We start from the raw sequence: 16,760 nt of genomic DNA on the forward strand, positions 1-16,760 counted from the left end.
AAGCACAGAGGAAGAGAAACTTCTATTCCATTTTGTTTTTTAAAAAAAGTTAATTTTAAGTGGAATGTCTCTATAAAAAAAACATAAGCTTTTATCATTTGCAAGTTGCAAGTGGAAGGCTACATTGACAATATAAAACACTGCAACATATGATATGGGGTTAGCCTAAGTTATATTCATATTTTAATTGCACAAGACTCACATCTTTAATCATGGTGTCTTACTGTTAAACTAAAACGACCAAGGATAGTCTCGGGAATGTGAGGTCTTTCCACAACAGACAAGCTTTTACCAATGAGTTTGCTTTCATTTCACGGGCCCCTCAACTTCCGCCCTCCCTCGACGTTGATTGGTGCAGTGGCCGGAGGAGGCGGGACTTCTTGCTGGTACAGTAGCAGAATTGGCCAACCGCCAGCGTGCATCACTGCTGAGGCCACAGAGTCTGCAGCTGCAAAAATGTCCATATTGTGTCTGTATTCACAACTAGAGCTTTCTATAACTCCTTAGCTGTACTCTTAAAGGGAAAACAAGCTTTTAGCAGTCGTGAGTATACCTGTCAATAATGATAATGTCATATTAGCCCCGTGGCTGTAGTTTGTAGTTGTTTTTTTATGCGTTTCCTACACAGTGTTTATAAACAGCTAGTTAGCACCTGAAGCTAAAGCTGGTGGTATCTACGTTGTAGCCAGAGCTGTCAGCGGTGGCAGGTTGGCATCCTGACGCACATTATTGACTTGATATACATCGTAATTAATTCATGTTACTGAATTTCTTATTGCTGAGCTTACAAGGCTGCTATTTAGCTAATGTGTGTTAGCTCCTGTTTATTTACGAATGTTTGCTTCAGGTTTAGTTTCCTTACCATCGCCGGTATCCAGTAGTTTCCCATTTAATCCTGTACAATAGGGTAAATCTTTCATAAGCTTGCTGAAACATGCAGCATTCTTGTACATCATCACTGTGTGCTTACATAGTGCAGATATAGTCTCTAGTTAAACTGTGCTGCAGACTTGATATTCACTGTGATGGATTGCACTATATTACAGTGTAGCACGTCTCGAGAGCATCCTGATTTTTATAGTCTACAGAAGTGAATGTAAACCAATGGATGCTTAAACACAGCAGCATGAGATGCAAAATGTTTCTGAATGTCACCTTTCTCTGTTTTCATCCAGGATGCTATTGTGACAGCTGAGAGGAATGGCAAGAGAACCCACAGGGTTTGACTAGGCTGGCTGTGTGTTGGAGGTTCACAGTGTGTATATAATGTCGTACAGTAACAGAGAGCTAGTGGAGTCCTTTTTAAGCTACAAACTGTCTCAGAGGAACTATCCAACTGCCCTGCTGAGGCCAGATGATGCTGGTGGAAGGACTGAGGCAGACAAAGCCAACTCAGCTGCCACAAATGGCCTGCTGGCCAACAGCAGCAACGGGGGCGGACAGCCAGGTGCTGACATAGAGGCTGTTAAAGCAGCTCTTCGGGACTCATCTGAAGAGTTTGAACTGCTCTTCACACAAGCGTTTAGTGACCTCTCCACGCAGCTCGACATCACTCCTGACACAGCCTACCACAGCTTTAAGAGCGTGATGGACGAGGTGTTCAAGGACGGAGTCAACTGGGGACGTGTAGTGGGCCTGTTTGCTTTTGGCGGTGTGCTGTGTGTGGAATGCGTTGAGAAGGATACGAGCGAGCTGGTCTCCCGCATCGCAGACTGGATGACCATGTACCTGGATGAGCACATCAATCCGTGGATTGAGAGCCAAGGAGGATGGGTGAGTCAGCAGGGGAGGAAGTAAACACGCAGCTTCATTTGTGGTTCTGTGATGATCTTCATGCCGACCTGATACTGATCAGTATCTTCATCAAAACTATATATAAGCCATAAGTCACAATCGTTCACTTATGGTGGGCTGTGGAATCAAGTTGTACTGCCACAGTGATCCCCGACCTCATGTTACTTTGCATAAAAGACTCCCACACAAGAAGATAGATATACAGATTTTAAATGTGGGGGGAAAAAGAGCACTGCTGTCGGGTCAGTAGTTGGGATTGGCGGATACCCTGAGTTGAGGTATTGTTATTATCTGGAGTGAAAAAAGTTTTGATCATTGCATCCCTAACAGTATCAGAGATACATCTGAATATCTGTCATTTTGAATTGAGTTTCACTGAGGAAATTAGCTGCGTTGAGAAACTACTCAAAGTGAAGGCACAAAACACAAAACATCTAAAACTTCTCAAGCTAGATGAAACTATTTCTCATGTCTTCAAAAGGGCACTGCAGTTTTGATATAATACATCATAGGATTTCTAAAATGTAACATTTGTTGTTTTTTTTTAATTGAAAGAATTTTCTGATTGATTTCTTCTTGTGTGTGTGAATAATGTATTGAGTTATTCCTTGTTCATATCTCAGTCACAATATCTTGGATAACAAACCAAAGGAATGTATAATTAGAAAAAGAAAGAGAAATGTATGTACGTTTATGCACATGCATTATATAAAAGCATAAATACCAATAAACTGACTATACATGCAAACCAGGCCTGTCAAGACACCAGATTTTGACTACATCATTATTGTGGCAAAACAAATGAATGATAGGGACGTTACTGCAAAGTCTACCACAGTTCAAAAGAAATATGCAAATAGCAATCATATCTATCTTCAGCTTTGTCACTATGTGTTTTGTCTCTTTTTGACAAATAATTTAACTTCAAATCACAATTATAGGGAGGTGGAGGGAGAGTCTGTAACCATAGCTGTAAAGAAAAAGTAGTCAAAAAGAGCAGTTACTACTGAAAAGGTGACCAGATAAACTCACAACCTTAAGAGACACAAGGCTGAATGTCTTTGATTGAATGTTCACATGATATTATATCATATCATTATTAACATATTAATATTTAATTGTAAATATCATGGTTACCATAACATTGTGTTATTGCGACACCCCTAATGCATACATATTTATAGTCAGTAAAGACATATTAAGTACTACACTGATGACAAAATGCACACATGCAAAATGATTATCTTATATATTGTGTTTTGCGGGAAACCACTTTCATTTTTGAAAAACTTGAACACATTTAAAAATTCATCTTTTGCAAAAGTATCAATACTTGATACCTGACTGATGTCAGTGCAGTATTCCTTTAATGCGGATGGGAAAGAGGCCAAGACATTGCCTAATTCCTCTTCCTCTTGTTTTTGTTTTTGTTCGTGTCTGACTCCATTTTTGATTCCAGGACTCCTTTGCTGAGGTTTTTGGGCGAGACGCAGCTGCAGAAGCGAGGAGATCTCGGGAGACTCTGAGTCGGTGGCTGCTGGTTGGAGTGGCGCTGCTAATGGGAGTTGTGCTCGGTGTCCTCATCGCTAAGAAACAGTGAAGGTGCTGCATCCTGTCCACCGCCGCACACCCTGTGTAATGCCAACAAAAAGAAAAACTTAATAGTTGATGTTTACAAAAAGCCCAGTCTGCTTGTGCACTGACAGATTGTGGATTGACTGAAGCCGTTTGTGGGAGTATCCATAATATGTAGCTTGGTGAGCTGTCATACTTCTCACCCCGCTTTGTCTTGTGTCTTTTATTTTTTTAACACACAGCAGAGATTATCACTTGTTAAAGGGTGTTAACTCTCCAGACTGGAAGTGCTTTAAATGAACCTGATAAGCTAAGAGACAGTGAAACAGATTCAGCTGGTTTGATGAGACTGCCTGTTTTTTTTTTGTTTTTTGTTTTTTTCCCGTCGTGTGTTATCCAAGGACCAAATTTTACTACTTACAAACTAAAAAGCTGACAGAGAATATACGTCATATTTCCTTTTCACTGTGTAATGCTTAGCTCCTTCTGTTGGCTGTACTGGAGTTTTAGGCATGCTTCAAAAATAAATATATTTATGTTTTTCTTGTGTCTTTTTTATTGGTTTCCTTGCCAGTGAAAAAAAATACTTTCACATCTGCAAGTGTCAAGCTGAGTGGAACAAACTGTAATAGGCGACATATCTCCCATAGGACCCACAGCACTGTCCCTGTTAGTTTCTTTATTTTTACATCGAGAAAAGTACTAGATTTATTGAGCAAATTCAAAGTCTTGGAATGAGATGAAACAAAATGGCAATTCAGATTGATTATCCGTCTCGAAAAAAGTCCGACATCGTGAGCCCTTAATGGCTCTTTTTCAGGTACAGGGGAATCTGAATTATGTGTAATAACTACGACATTTTAATGGGAGCAGATGAAGTATTAAGCATCCTTTGGGAGATGTAACGGATTATCAAGATCGTCTATAACACTGACGCTGTGTCTAATGGATCAATTTATACTGTGAACAGACAAGAAGAGCAATGCCTGCACACTGACTCCAAACCACAAATGTATGTTTTGATACCAGTTAGAGCTGCAACTATTAGTCAAATGACCAAAAAAAAAAAATTTTAAAATTATAATACTTGATTCATTCTATCTTAGCATTTGCTGCTTCCAGCTTATGTATATATGTGCTGCTTCTCTTTGTGGTTTAAGGAAATTGGGGAATTTGAACTGCTGGTTGGACAAAAGGAGCAATTTGAATACGTTAAAGCTCTGGGATTTTCACAATTCTTTGACATTTAATAACTAAACGATGTATCAATTGTGAAAATAATCAGTAGATTAATAAATACATCAGATATATCAAGGATATCAAAAGGATCTAAATTATACTAAAAATACCTCAAACATTTGCAAGTCACATGAAGGGGGACATAACATAATGGATATATTAGAAAATATTATTTAACCAGGTGAGAGCCACTCATGTACTATACGTCATATTCTTTCTCTATATACATATATGTTAATGATGAGACTACACAAGAAAACTATAACCAAATATCTATAAATGTGCAGAATCTCAGTTCGCAGGAAGTGTTCTATTTCATTGTCCTGGTTCAGGATCTTTGTATCGTGGTCTGAAGAGTAAAGCCTTCCTCGGATGGTGTTCAGTTCAGCTTCTTCATAATGTGCATCAGCAATGTACATGACAATATGAACGGCACACATACACATAAACGCTGTTATCTCTGAACTGCAGTGTTCTGGGTTTTACATCCTGTGGCAGTTGGGGGCAGGGGGGAAACTGGAGCTGCAGTGTTTAGTTTGTACCGTTTGGGGGTGCTCATAGACCACTTGTTTCAAAAGGAGTGTGCATCAAGCCGTGGTGGGAGCTCATTCTAGCTGTGGATGGAACTGCACAGTTTTGTCATTCAGAGGTGCATCGGTTTCCTCCTTCAGGAAAGACAGAATCAAATAAGCCCAAGGATGATTAGAGTCTCCAAGACTGTCAATGATCTGTTCGTTTCTACAACAACTAATGACATAGTACAACTCATTGTGCAGGATGAAACAGTCTGAGTGGGAAAAGTGGCAAGCGTCAAAGGGGTAAAAGAGAGAGAAGGCCACTAACGGATGGCTGTGTGAGCTGGCCTGTGGTTGCTAATCTATCCCTGGCATTTGTTACCATTTCCCCAGAGCAGAGCTGGCGGCTGCAGCAGATAAACAGTAGATAGAGACAGTTAAGGAAAAGAGTATAAATTATGGATGTGCCTGCCAAATCATCTTTCATGTCTTTTTTTCCCCTCATTATTTGTCTCATGTTTGTTTTCCTAATTCTAGTCATTCATTCAAGGTGAACATCGTGGATTTGAACGGTTTGTCTGCTCGAGAGGGATTTACGGTAAACTTTAGGGTTCAAATAGAAAACGCCGTCGCCTCACTCCGTTTCACAGGCCATTTCATTCCCATCATCAAGGTGCAGGGTGAATCAAGTGAGTTTGGTGCGACAACGGTTGACTGCAGCTGACATTAAGCGTCAGTAACAAGAGTCTATTTTGATGGTTTGATAAATAACCCAGCCTCAATGCTTGTCGTCAACATTTGCACCTCACAGTTGGATTGTCCCCAAAACACTCAGGGGAGTGACCGTGTGTGTCCTGCAGTGTCATGAGTGGGTGGCGTGCCCAGATGTTCACAGGGTCATGCTCAATAAGCTGAAACCAAATGCATAAATGAAAGTCCTTTTCCCCCGTTAAGTCTGCAGTGAAGCATGTAAAACACACTGCAGCAGTGTGTGCGTTCAATTATAGCTTTTGTCTCAAGTGAAGCGTTCTGTGCGCGTCCTCAGATTATGAAACCTGACTGGATTCATTTGACCAGAACATGACACACTGATTTTGAAAGTATGAGCGAGCACACAGATGGAGTTCTTCTACCCGCAGCAGCGTCCTCAAATGAAAACAGCGGTATGTTTATTGTGCTCGTCCTAAGTCTCTCTGGTGCCCCTCGCTGACTAACTGACAGGGAGTGTGAGAGTGGCGGTGCCAGCAGCAGGTGGATGGTTTGGGGTCTGTGGACTCAGTGATAACATATCAGTTATCCCCCAGTCTTGAGTGAGCAACCCCAGCCCTGTTGCTTGGCATGAAGTAACTGTAATGCACATACAGTGCATACCACAGCACTGCTGTCTGAATGTCATAACGGAGGAAATGGAGGAAGCAAATTTGTTTCCAACATATTTTCAGTTGTCCTGTGCTGCAGAGGTTTGTCAGTGAACTCTCCACATGTAGTCTAATCTGATCAGTTTGTTGAGCCACGTTTGATCAATTTTTAAACAGTTATCTGTGGTCCACTGAGTAGGATTACCTAGATATTGACAATCACTGTAGCCCAGCGTGTCTTCTCCACACAACTAAAGTACTGCTGCCAAGTTAAAAACATTCTTTGAAAAAATGATTTTCAGCATTCATTTATATATTTTTGTCGATGCAGCAAAAGATATTATACTGTATACTACACACTATTTAATGTTGTTACATTTTGAGATGAAAAACACAAGCTAAGAGCTAAAATTACAATGCTTTTTATGTTTGTGCATAAGTAAAAAAAAAAACACCTTAATATAATATGTAATATAAACTCTAAGATAAGCCTTTCTGCTTCACAATAGATTAATGCAATTAATACCATAAGTACAATTTTCACAGGACCATTGGAGCTCTGTGAGAAAGACGTTTTAAGGCCTGGGGCTAGCTGGTTAGGATGCTAACTTCAGTAGATATTTCTAATAAAACTGATCAAAATAATAAGAAGAATACATTAGGAAATAACACGATACATAGACACCTTTGACATTACTTAATTTTGAGTTAATTTTTGAGAACAAAAATTCTCATATATTACATATTTAGGTAAGATGCAGGACTTTTACTTGTAACTGGGTATTTCTACTTCGTATTAAAAAGGAGGTATTGCTACTTTTACTTAAAGCGACTAAAAGACTGGCAGCCCCTTTGGATGAAAGATGATGATGTTGAACCAAAATAGATTGTAACTTAAGTACTTACTGTACCACCAGACTCCAGAACAGCTTCTTTCCCCAGTCTAGGTTAAAATTCTGTGACTTATCCGACCTGGATAAGTCAGAACCTGGTATCAGGCATTAAGATTTACTATGATAATTTACCAGAAATACACAAATGTTCTCACTGATGATCTTATCTGCTTCTGTAGGTCAGATACAGGCATCGGTTTTAAATTAAGACTGTTCCATGAACAGTTTAAGTTCCTTGTAAGTGCGTACAGGATGTGAAAACTTTTTTCCACTGCTGCTCATATCTGCTTCAGTCAGAACAATGACATAAACACAGTTCACGTGAAGACTTTCAGTGTTCTGACTCAATCCAGACATTTTTTTTTAATATCTTTTTACTGTCATGGTACATATCATAACTCATCATTACTAAGCAGGTTCTCTGTAGTTTCTTGCCTTTTGCATTCAAGCAGGAAAGTGGAAATTCTTTGCATGAAAGAAAATTCCCCGTTGTGTGATGAGTAATAACAAATAAAAACATGACCTTGTGGCTCTGTGTGTGTTTAAACCTGAAGCCCAGTTGCTCATCAACTGGCAGCTCTGGTCTAAATATAAAACCGTGGCGTAAGTGATGCACTTTAGTTAAATGTTTGTCACTTCTGCAGAATGGAGAATTTGCATACATGTACAATGACACTGTCAGAGTGGCGCGCTGCCTTTACAAAGGGAGCAGTGTACCTGAGCAGGGGAGTACAATAACAGCAGTCAGACGGCCTCACTGTGGTCAGTTCACTGAGCCGAACGGATAAACCAGAGAATTCAAATGACATCAGAAACAGAGGCCTTCAGAACTCCAGCAGAATCGGTCACACATTTTATTATTATCTCTGTAGAGTTTCAAATATCCACTTTGCAAATACAAAACCCATCTGTGTAACACAAAAAAGTACAATTTCACATTATGAATAAAAGATGAGGGATTACCCAGACAAGGCAGTCAAATTGGATTTGTGTTTGTATTTACAGCTGCAACAATTCCCTTATCTGACATCAAACGAGCACTGGATCAAGATAACATCAACAGAATTAGTGCTTCCTCCTAAAATACAGTTAGAAATTAAACAGAAAACCTCATTCGTGTGTAGAAACACGTATGTACAAATTCACACAAAATAACTGACAAGCAAGCACACAATCTGGCTCCTAAATATTCACAGCTTTCAAGTCAAGCCTTCTTTGTCGTTTCACACCAGTGTGGGCACCATGCCAGAGTTGAGGTGGTGTGTGTAGGGTAAGGATACGGAGGGATGCAGCGGTGATTGTGCTGGGATGAGGTGCGGCGTGTGGCTGTAGGAGAGGAGGGTCCCGGGGCCGAGGGAAAAGGGCCCACCGTTGGCGTCCAGGGAGGACGGCTGAGTCATGTCTGAGTACGACTCGAACATGGGCGCCTTCTTGCTCTTCTTGTTCTTGTTGGACACTTTCCTGTTGCGGGTTTGGATGCCGTCCTTCTTCATGGTGAGGGGACGGTTGACCTAGGAAAAGACAGAAATCAGCTTCTTAGCAATGTTGCGCAGCAGCTTCCGGGCTTTTACTAGGAAGATATAATTATGACTGACTCACATTGTGCAGTTTGAAATAGAGTCCACAGGCGTTACACACAGGCTCTCCGTTGGCGTTGCGTCTCCACAGTGTTGTTGTGCTGGTGTGACAGTTGGCACACAGTGTGCCGGCCCGCTTGCTGACAATCTGAAACAGAGAGAAGAAATCATCTTTTGCAACAATTTATCATTTGATGAATATAACACAAATGAGTATAGCCACCCAGAAAAGTGTGTCACTGTGTGTGTCAGTGGGTCATACCAGTCTCTTCTTGGGTCGGATCAGTGGTCTGTTTTGGCCGTTCATCTTGTGGTACAGTCCACAGGCGTTACACAGGTAGTGGCCTGTGCCATCCCTGCGCCACAGAGGGGTAGCGGTGGCTCCACAGTTAACACACTCTCTGGCCTCTGTTTAGAATGAGAAAACACACATTTGTCACTCACCATGTATCATTTTGTCAATCGCTACAAAATCGTATCTGTACATTTAACCTGAAATGAATTAGGCAATATTGGGAACAGCTTCTGTCTTTACAAAAATGCCTCATGATATGGTGATTATGGGAAAAGCTTACATCTCATTAATGAACAAAGTTATTTATTTGACAAAACTATCAAACATATAGCTCATATTTTTTCAATCCTGATCTTCCTCAGTGGATGGATTTCATGTCACTGTAGTAAATCTAAATTTTTTTTTTGTTTTTATTAGTACCTTGAGAAATTCTTGCCCAGGTTTGTTTAAAAGTTCATTCTTGGACCTGGAATTTTTTTTTCTATTTGACCATCGGCCATTCGATGGCCATGGAAGGTCATCTGATATGATAGAACACTCCAAAACAGCCACTAAATGGACGTGGTGATTGTTTCCAAGGTCAAGAAAGAAAGAAAGTTTGGATCTTAAAAGTCATTCGTCTTCTCTGACTGACCTGTCTTGTAATTAAATAATGAACTTAACAAAATGAAATAAAAGAATATGGCTCATCTCAGTGTATTTTCACCTGGAGTGGATATCCGCATCTTATTGTGGAGTTTGGGGGAGTATGAGGGGCTGATCCAGGACCCAGGGCTCGAGTAGAGGGCGGCAGAGTTGTAGTCCTGGGGGCCTGTCATATACGAACTGTAGGGGCTCAGCATGTGTGGGTGGGAGTGGGACGAAGGAGTGTACACACTCCCAGCAGCAGGGGTCAGGTTCAGGAAACTGCTGCTTGCCCCCGACCCCCCCAGGGGGCTCAGGCGCTCGGCCTTCAAGGCCTCCTGAAGCCGGGGGCTCTCCCTGCCATCTCTGCCTGGAGACGAGTATCCGTCTCTGGAGGTGGTGAAGGAGGAGGTGATCCCAGGGGTGTAGAGGGATGTTGGGGTGTGTGAGTGCAGCTTGGGGCTGCTCCAGGTGGAGGCCGGGGTGCTGTAGGGTGAGCTCAGAGAGTGGCTGACCGGCCCGTCCAGCAGCTGCAGGCTGCTAAGGAGGCTCGGAGAGCTGAACACCTGACGGGCTTTAGACAGAAAAAACTCATGTTATTTTTCAGGACGCTGGACAAGAAGATGGATTTGATGGGTTACAGTGGGTGGGAGCACTGACCCGAGTTGTGTCTGTAGCTGGATGGTGCTCGACTGTGGCTCGGGGCGGAGAAGAAGGAGGGGAGGCTGGCAAGGTCATGGTCCTGGCTGGAGAAGAAGGCCTCTCCCTCTTCTCCTTGAGGCAGCAGGCCGGGCTCCGAGGAGAAACCGGCCAGAGGATCTGAGCTGAGCAGAGCCGGAGACACCCAGTGGGAATGCTCTGATGAATCCTCCATGCTGACAGAACAAAGCTCGACCTAAAACACTACCATAGCAGGGATGTCAGAAATCCACAGTGCCATCACCTCAGGACTCTTTTTCAAAAGAGGTGAATGTATTTTTTTTTTTGCCAACCATGGTAATTCATGCCACCATCAACAGTTTCTGATTTACTGTTACTCTGATTGAAGCAGAGGCGTTATTACTACTTCACCTCACAACAACCAATCTGACTTGAAGTTATCAGGGACAAGATCTCTCGACAGCAGGCTTCTTTAAACTTCCTTTTCTAGGAAAAGGAAGTTTGACAGTGGCTGAAAGTCAAAAGTAAAAATAAATGGGTCTATAATTGTAGTGATGCAGTCGGTGACCAAACGGTTACTAGGTGGCCTTTTTACAATAGGTGTGCCAGTTAGAAGAATGCAAAAGACGTGTCCTCAGGGACGCCCCACCAGGCAAACAGCACAACACTCCAAACAGCTGAGCTGTGAACGGAGGCTGGTTTTCTAAGTGAAAGTGTGAGCAGAAACTTATGTGACAGTCTCACACCTGTTTGGGGCGTTCATCAAATAATCCTTCAGTGGTGTTTTTTTTATTTTTTTTATTCAATAATATAACTCAGACATGTGGTACATTTTTACACACGAAAAGCTCGATTAAAAAAAAAAAAAAAAAAGTTCTGCCTCACAAAACTGATGAAACTTGCAAGAGAACTGAGAACAGCAACAATAGACCAGGCCAGGCCGCTCTGGCTCCATATCTTTAGAGGAAAGAGAAGAGGCTGATAGTGTCTGATAAAGTCTGAGAAAATCTGATAGACGGCATTATTATAATGCTAAATATATCCAGCTCCACCGATACAACATGACCCTAATCTCATCTGATTAATAGAAATCTGTTTGAGACTAGAAATGTGACAAATGTCAAAACACAGCAGAGACAGAGAGCAAATGAGACTGTACCGAGAATTTAACATTAACATTTAGACAGATTTAATTGTTTCAAACTAAACAGTTTTTCAGACATGAGCTTCACACAAAAACATTCTTGATCAGCTTGAGGTTTGATTATTATCCTCATTGAGAGATCGATCAGTCGACATTTAGCACAGTTATTTGTATTAATACATATACATACATATAAAGTAGATGAGCTATTTAATTAGACATTAATTAATTTGACCTCAGGTCACCTAAAAGCATGATGATCATGGTGATTAGTGGATAACTCCATTAAATTAGATAAACTGAATAAATTAGACCAGTCAGTCACATAGACCGATATAAGAAAAATAACGATTTTTTAAAAAATTAAAGTTTAAGACAAACCGGCCTTTTTCTTGGGAAGGAAACCTGATCGACCCAAAGCCAAGTCCTCACCTCTCATATCTCTATAAGTCACAGTCTATCAAGCTATAAATGGCCGGTAAAGTTTTCAATGCCTGGATATGCTTTCATAAGCCAGATATTTTTTCAGTATACTGGTGTCTAAAGAAGACCAACAGCAGAGACGATGAGCCGAGGGGTCACCTACCTGAGTGGATGCCACAGATGAGCGAGGTGAGCCGCAGGACTCTGGGTTAGAGTTATAAAGCCAGGTGGAAGGTGTCACAGCGCGTGGGTCTACCTCAGTATGAAGGCTGATGGCTACGAGTACTACTTCTCCAACCAGCAGCAAAGTTTAGGGCTAAGAGACAGTCCGTGGGAGGGGTTGGGGACAACTTTTTTTAAAAGACACACCTCTTTGGTCCAGGGAGAAACAACTTGTATGAAGGCAGATGAGACCTAATTGCAACTCTAAATGTAAAGTGGTGTCAAACTGTGTTATTAATGTAGAACTAGTAGAAACAATTTCTGTCTCATCAAAGAGTTATGGGATCTGGAGCGAGAGGGAAAGGTGAAGGTGTCAGCTTTTAAATCTTGCTTCCTTCCTCTTCCTTTATAGCTGACTGTGCTGGTGGTGTAGTATTGATAGCAGCATCATATATAAGAAGCATATCAGCACCAAACTGTTATATAAAAAAAAAAAAATGAGTTGGTAGATACAAATATCAGACTATCACACAAATGTAACATAAAGAGCATTGCACAGCTGTGGCAGCAGGGCCAGGAGCCTGCAGGATGGGTGCTTTTTGTCTGTTGATGAAATGTGCATACAGCCCCTGATAAGGCCGAGCCCACATGGAAAAAAGTCCACGGACATTTAAACAAAGCAATTATAAAATGCAAAGACTCAATTTCTTTGTGGTCCAGTAAAGCTTAGAGTGGAACACAGTAATGCAAATCGGGAAAGTAGCTGCAATCATGGGGGAGAGATATGGTCTGGACACGGCCTGGCTGCGCACAAGCCCGACACTGTCCCAGTCATTTGATAGTCAAAGCAGCCTCCCAACTTTCCTCTCTCTTTGTTCATTTACAGTTTTCAGGGAAATCAGGGGAGGAAAACAGTTGGAAAAAAATTAGGCCCTTTTTTTTTTTTTTTATTGTGCAACACCGGGCTTTATTCCGCTACTTAAGAATTCACAGCAGTTAAATGTAAAATTGAAATGACATCCTCCTCAGGTAGTGATGGGAAGATAAACTGCATCAGTTAGATGCAAATCTGAATAAAGGTCCTTGGCACAAAAACTGGTTGTGGAGTCTATCTATTTCCCTAAAAATGTCAGTCTTTCTTCAGCTGCCTGGAATAAAGTTTATGTTATGCGCCAACAGAAACCAACTGCAAAGTGAACATCACAGAGGTCACAGGAAGCACAGAGCCGCGCTGAGATCTCCTCGTCAGCAGGGCTGCGGCTGCCATGAGGACACCGGCTCATGTCCTGAGTGTGCGGGGGACTGTGAGGGATTTACATCTTTAAGGGAAAAGCTTGTGTTTCCAAACTCATTCTCCTTTATGTCAAATCCTGTCGCACCCTGTAAATGGTCTCACACAATCATAGAGATTAGAAATTATATGGTCATTTTGAGAGGGTTGTGGTTTTCGATGCTTGCCTTTTTTTTTGTTTTTTCACATTTACATACAAATAAGACGTTTAGTCACTTGTTGAAAATGTGCCCATTACTATATTACAAAACTGCACTGTTTAAACAGTTTACATATATGTATGTGTGTATCTTACAGATGCAATATGTAGGAATTGGCCGACTACAAAATAAAAAATGTAATTTCTTACTCAAAGCAAACGGGGAGCACCAGATCACGACCGCTAACTGTCAATAACTGTAGCTGCTGTTGGATTGTGAGGTTAGTTCGCTGTGTAGTTGGCGGTCTGAACTTGGAACTCGGGGGCCAGATCTGTGTTGGTGTTTTCACATTAGATTTTTTTGAATGTTTCAATCAAAATTCATACCTACTGCCCCTTTAACTTTTACTGAAGTTCCACTTTTGGGTCCTCTTTGCAAGACTGGCAGCCTCGGTAACAAGGTCATGGGTACAAAGTTGAGTAAGTTATTGTGTTTATCTACTTCATCAGGTTCCATTTTCCACTTGCATTTACGCACTTGTCTCTCTCCTTTCAGAGGTTAAGTGGGAACGAGCTGAACTGCTCGTGGATCTCGTCGGCCTGCGTGAATGAGAGTGATATTGTGAGAGTGAGAGTGAAATGAGGTGGCAGTGCGGACAGCTGGGCAGGGACGCGGCTGCTGTCACTTAGTGAGCGGGCTGCTCTTCTCTGATAAGAGGTTATCAAGATGAAAGGAGGAGGCCAGGAATTACAGGCCCCCCCCCCTCACTGTCATGCAGAGGCACAGACATACTCGCGGACATACAGGACATTGCAGCATGTCTGTGGTCGATCCATATAACTCATAAAAGCCTGCACACACACACACACACACACACACACCCAACATGCGTGCTCTGTTGACAGTATCTCGACAGAAGCAGTTGGAGGTGACAGTGGAACGTCTTGTTGGACAGTAGGGAGGTCGTGTGAGCCTGTTGTAGCCGGCTGATGGATGGTGTTGTGTGTCACCAGTGGACTTTGGGGACAGCTTTCTAATTCCCAAGAAACAGGCTTCTGTGTAGGCGGTGGTCTTATCTCTGCCACACAGAGCTGCAGCGACATACCCAAGAGAGCTGTCTCTCTCTCTCTCTCTCTCTCTCTCTCTCTCTAACATACACACACACACACACGCTCTCATACACTCTGTCCTCTCCATAGTCTTTTAGTTTCATCAGTTGCTCACATTTTCAGTCAACAGAGAATAACTAGTTTCCATGTTGCTTTCTTGGCACAAACGTCTGATGTGCGCGTGATGTTTAGTGTGTCAGGCAGCGTGCGAGTGTGCGTCTCTCTAATGACTTATAAAGTGAAGTAGCCGAGTGGCCACAGTTTGCCACTGCAGTGTCATTCACTGAGATATCGTAGCTTTATATATTGCTGATTTTTCTGTAATCTCAGTGCTCTGCTGCACCTCTGACAGCTCCACCATGACACAGATATGCAAAAGCACACAAGCATCACCTCAGTGAATGGGAGTGAAATTAGTTTCCTCTCTGTTTTGGCCTTTTGTATTTATTTGTTGTCAGTGCAGCTCAGGGGAGCCAAATCATTTTCTGTTTGAGGGACAAAATGAAAAGCTGATGGGCCAAATCTATTGTGTTGTATTAAGATGCAAAATGGTACCAAGTCACTGACTGCCCGCCACATTAAAGATTATAAAAAACAATTAAAAAGAAAAAAAAACTTCATAATTAAAGAGCATTTTTGTCTCACAAAAATAAATCTGCATAATTATTATTTCACATACTTGGAAGTGGAGGTACTTGTTGGGACTAAATTGACCAACTTTTTAGTTTATGAAAGTATACACTCATCACACTCAAACTACTAGTCTAATAGAGTAACACTGCAAGTACAATTGTAAGTTTTTAAGTATATCACACTTACTAAATAGTTTTAATATGTATTATGTTAATAACAGAACATATGATATATAAGATATACATATATGTAGTTTGGAGAAGAGATTCATACTCAGAATTTTTATATTTACAATATTAATATTGGAAAAAATACAACATTTCCCCAGCACACTGTTTGGAGCTGTTGGCGGGGTCTGCCAAATATAAAAAGTAAAAACAGTATGAGCTTGTTTTGTCCTTCAACGTCTTTAACGTTTATTCAGTCTTGAGAGAGAAGGGATTTTGTTTAGTTTGTTTAGGCATAAAAAAAACAGTCAATGGACATCTTTCTCCTCTGATTCAAGTTTCTTCTCTAACACTACATATTGCACCTTTAAAGTATACTACCAGGTTATTATTGATGTATAATTTTTATACTTGAAATATATCCTTAACTGTACTCGAAGATGTATGTTTTCTTCAGTATATCTTGAGCAAATTATAAAGTACAATCACAAGCAGAACATAGCTTTGAATAAACGTCTTTTGCATATTTCTTTCTTTACTTTTAGAGCACCGAGAGTCACTATTTGAACCATTCATGAATGTACAATGTATTGTATGTATCTGTATGTCCATGTCTATGGCTGTCAATGATGTTAAAATCAACTTCTTCCACGTAGTCTGGCAGTATACCATATTGTGTATATGTAAATTGGCTTGTTCTAGCTCTTCATTGAAGATTCAAAACCAAGACTCCATGATGAGTCAAAATCATTACATCAGATGGAAATATTGTAGATGGCACCTGTGCCAATTTATAAACACACTGTTGTGGGTATTAACACTGTTTGACTGCAGAGGATGACTTTGGTGGTATACAAACATCATTAAACCCACTGAATTTTCAAACACATTTTAAGGTTTTATTATGACATTTGTGTGGTTTCATACTAATTATTTAAAATAAAGTTACATTTGTTTTGTGAAGGCATATGAAATGTTTCACATGTGAGTCTGGTGTAAATAATTCTACCTATTTGAACTTGAAGTTGAGTTTCCTGCTAACACGGCTTCACATTCAGCTTGTGAACAGCACTGAATCACTAGACACACTGTAGATAACAACACCTGACTGCTCCAGCAGAGAGGAAACCAGGAAGACAGGAGAATCACCTGAGGCATTTC

The 16,760-nt window shown here is 41.1% G+C and overlaps 2 protein-coding genes across 3 annotated transcripts; one reads left to right on the forward strand and one right to left on the reverse strand.

Annotated features, from left to right (window-relative positions):
• Nucleotides 1-371: 371 nt before the first annotated feature.
• On the forward strand, nucleotides 372-3,912 carry LOC115583402 (bcl-2-like protein 1). 2 transcript variants are annotated; one of them, XM_030420193.1, is made up of 3 exons: nucleotides 372-543; nucleotides 1,176-1,773; nucleotides 3,254-3,912. In XM_030420193.1, the coding sequence occupies exons 2-3, from the start codon at nucleotides 1,267-1,269 to the stop codon at nucleotides 3,392-3,394; spliced, it is 648 nt and encodes a 215-aa protein (XP_030276053.1). In that variant the 5' UTR covers nucleotides 372-543; nucleotides 1,176-1,266; the 3' UTR covers nucleotides 3,395-3,912. The 2 variants fall into 2 exon arrangements, with proteins under 2 accessions (XP_030276053.1, XP_030276054.1); XM_030420194.1 differs by lacking the exon at nucleotides 372-543 and adding an exon at nucleotides 577-707.
• Nucleotides 3,913-8,201: 4,289 nt separating this feature from the next.
• Nucleotides 8,202-12,400, reverse strand: gata1a (GATA binding protein 1a). The gene is made up of 6 exons (XM_030418643.1): nucleotides 12,261-12,400; nucleotides 10,531-10,773; nucleotides 9,953-10,444; nucleotides 9,214-9,359; nucleotides 8,974-9,099; nucleotides 8,202-8,885 (listed from the first exon to the last, which is right to left on the reverse strand). Exons 2-6 carry the CDS (start codon nucleotides 10,742-10,744, stop codon nucleotides 8,598-8,600), a joined length of 1,266 nt encoding a protein of 421 aa, XP_030274503.1. The 5' UTR covers nucleotides 10,745-10,773; nucleotides 12,261-12,400; the 3' UTR covers nucleotides 8,202-8,597.
• Between the last annotated feature and the right edge of the window lie 4,360 nt (nucleotides 12,401-16,760).

This window comes from Sparus aurata, chromosome 6 (assembly GCF_900880675.1).
Source record: "Sparus aurata chromosome 6, fSpaAur1.1, whole genome shotgun sequence".
NCBI classification, from domain to species: Eukaryota; Metazoa; Chordata; class Actinopteri; order Spariformes; family Sparidae; genus Sparus; species Sparus aurata.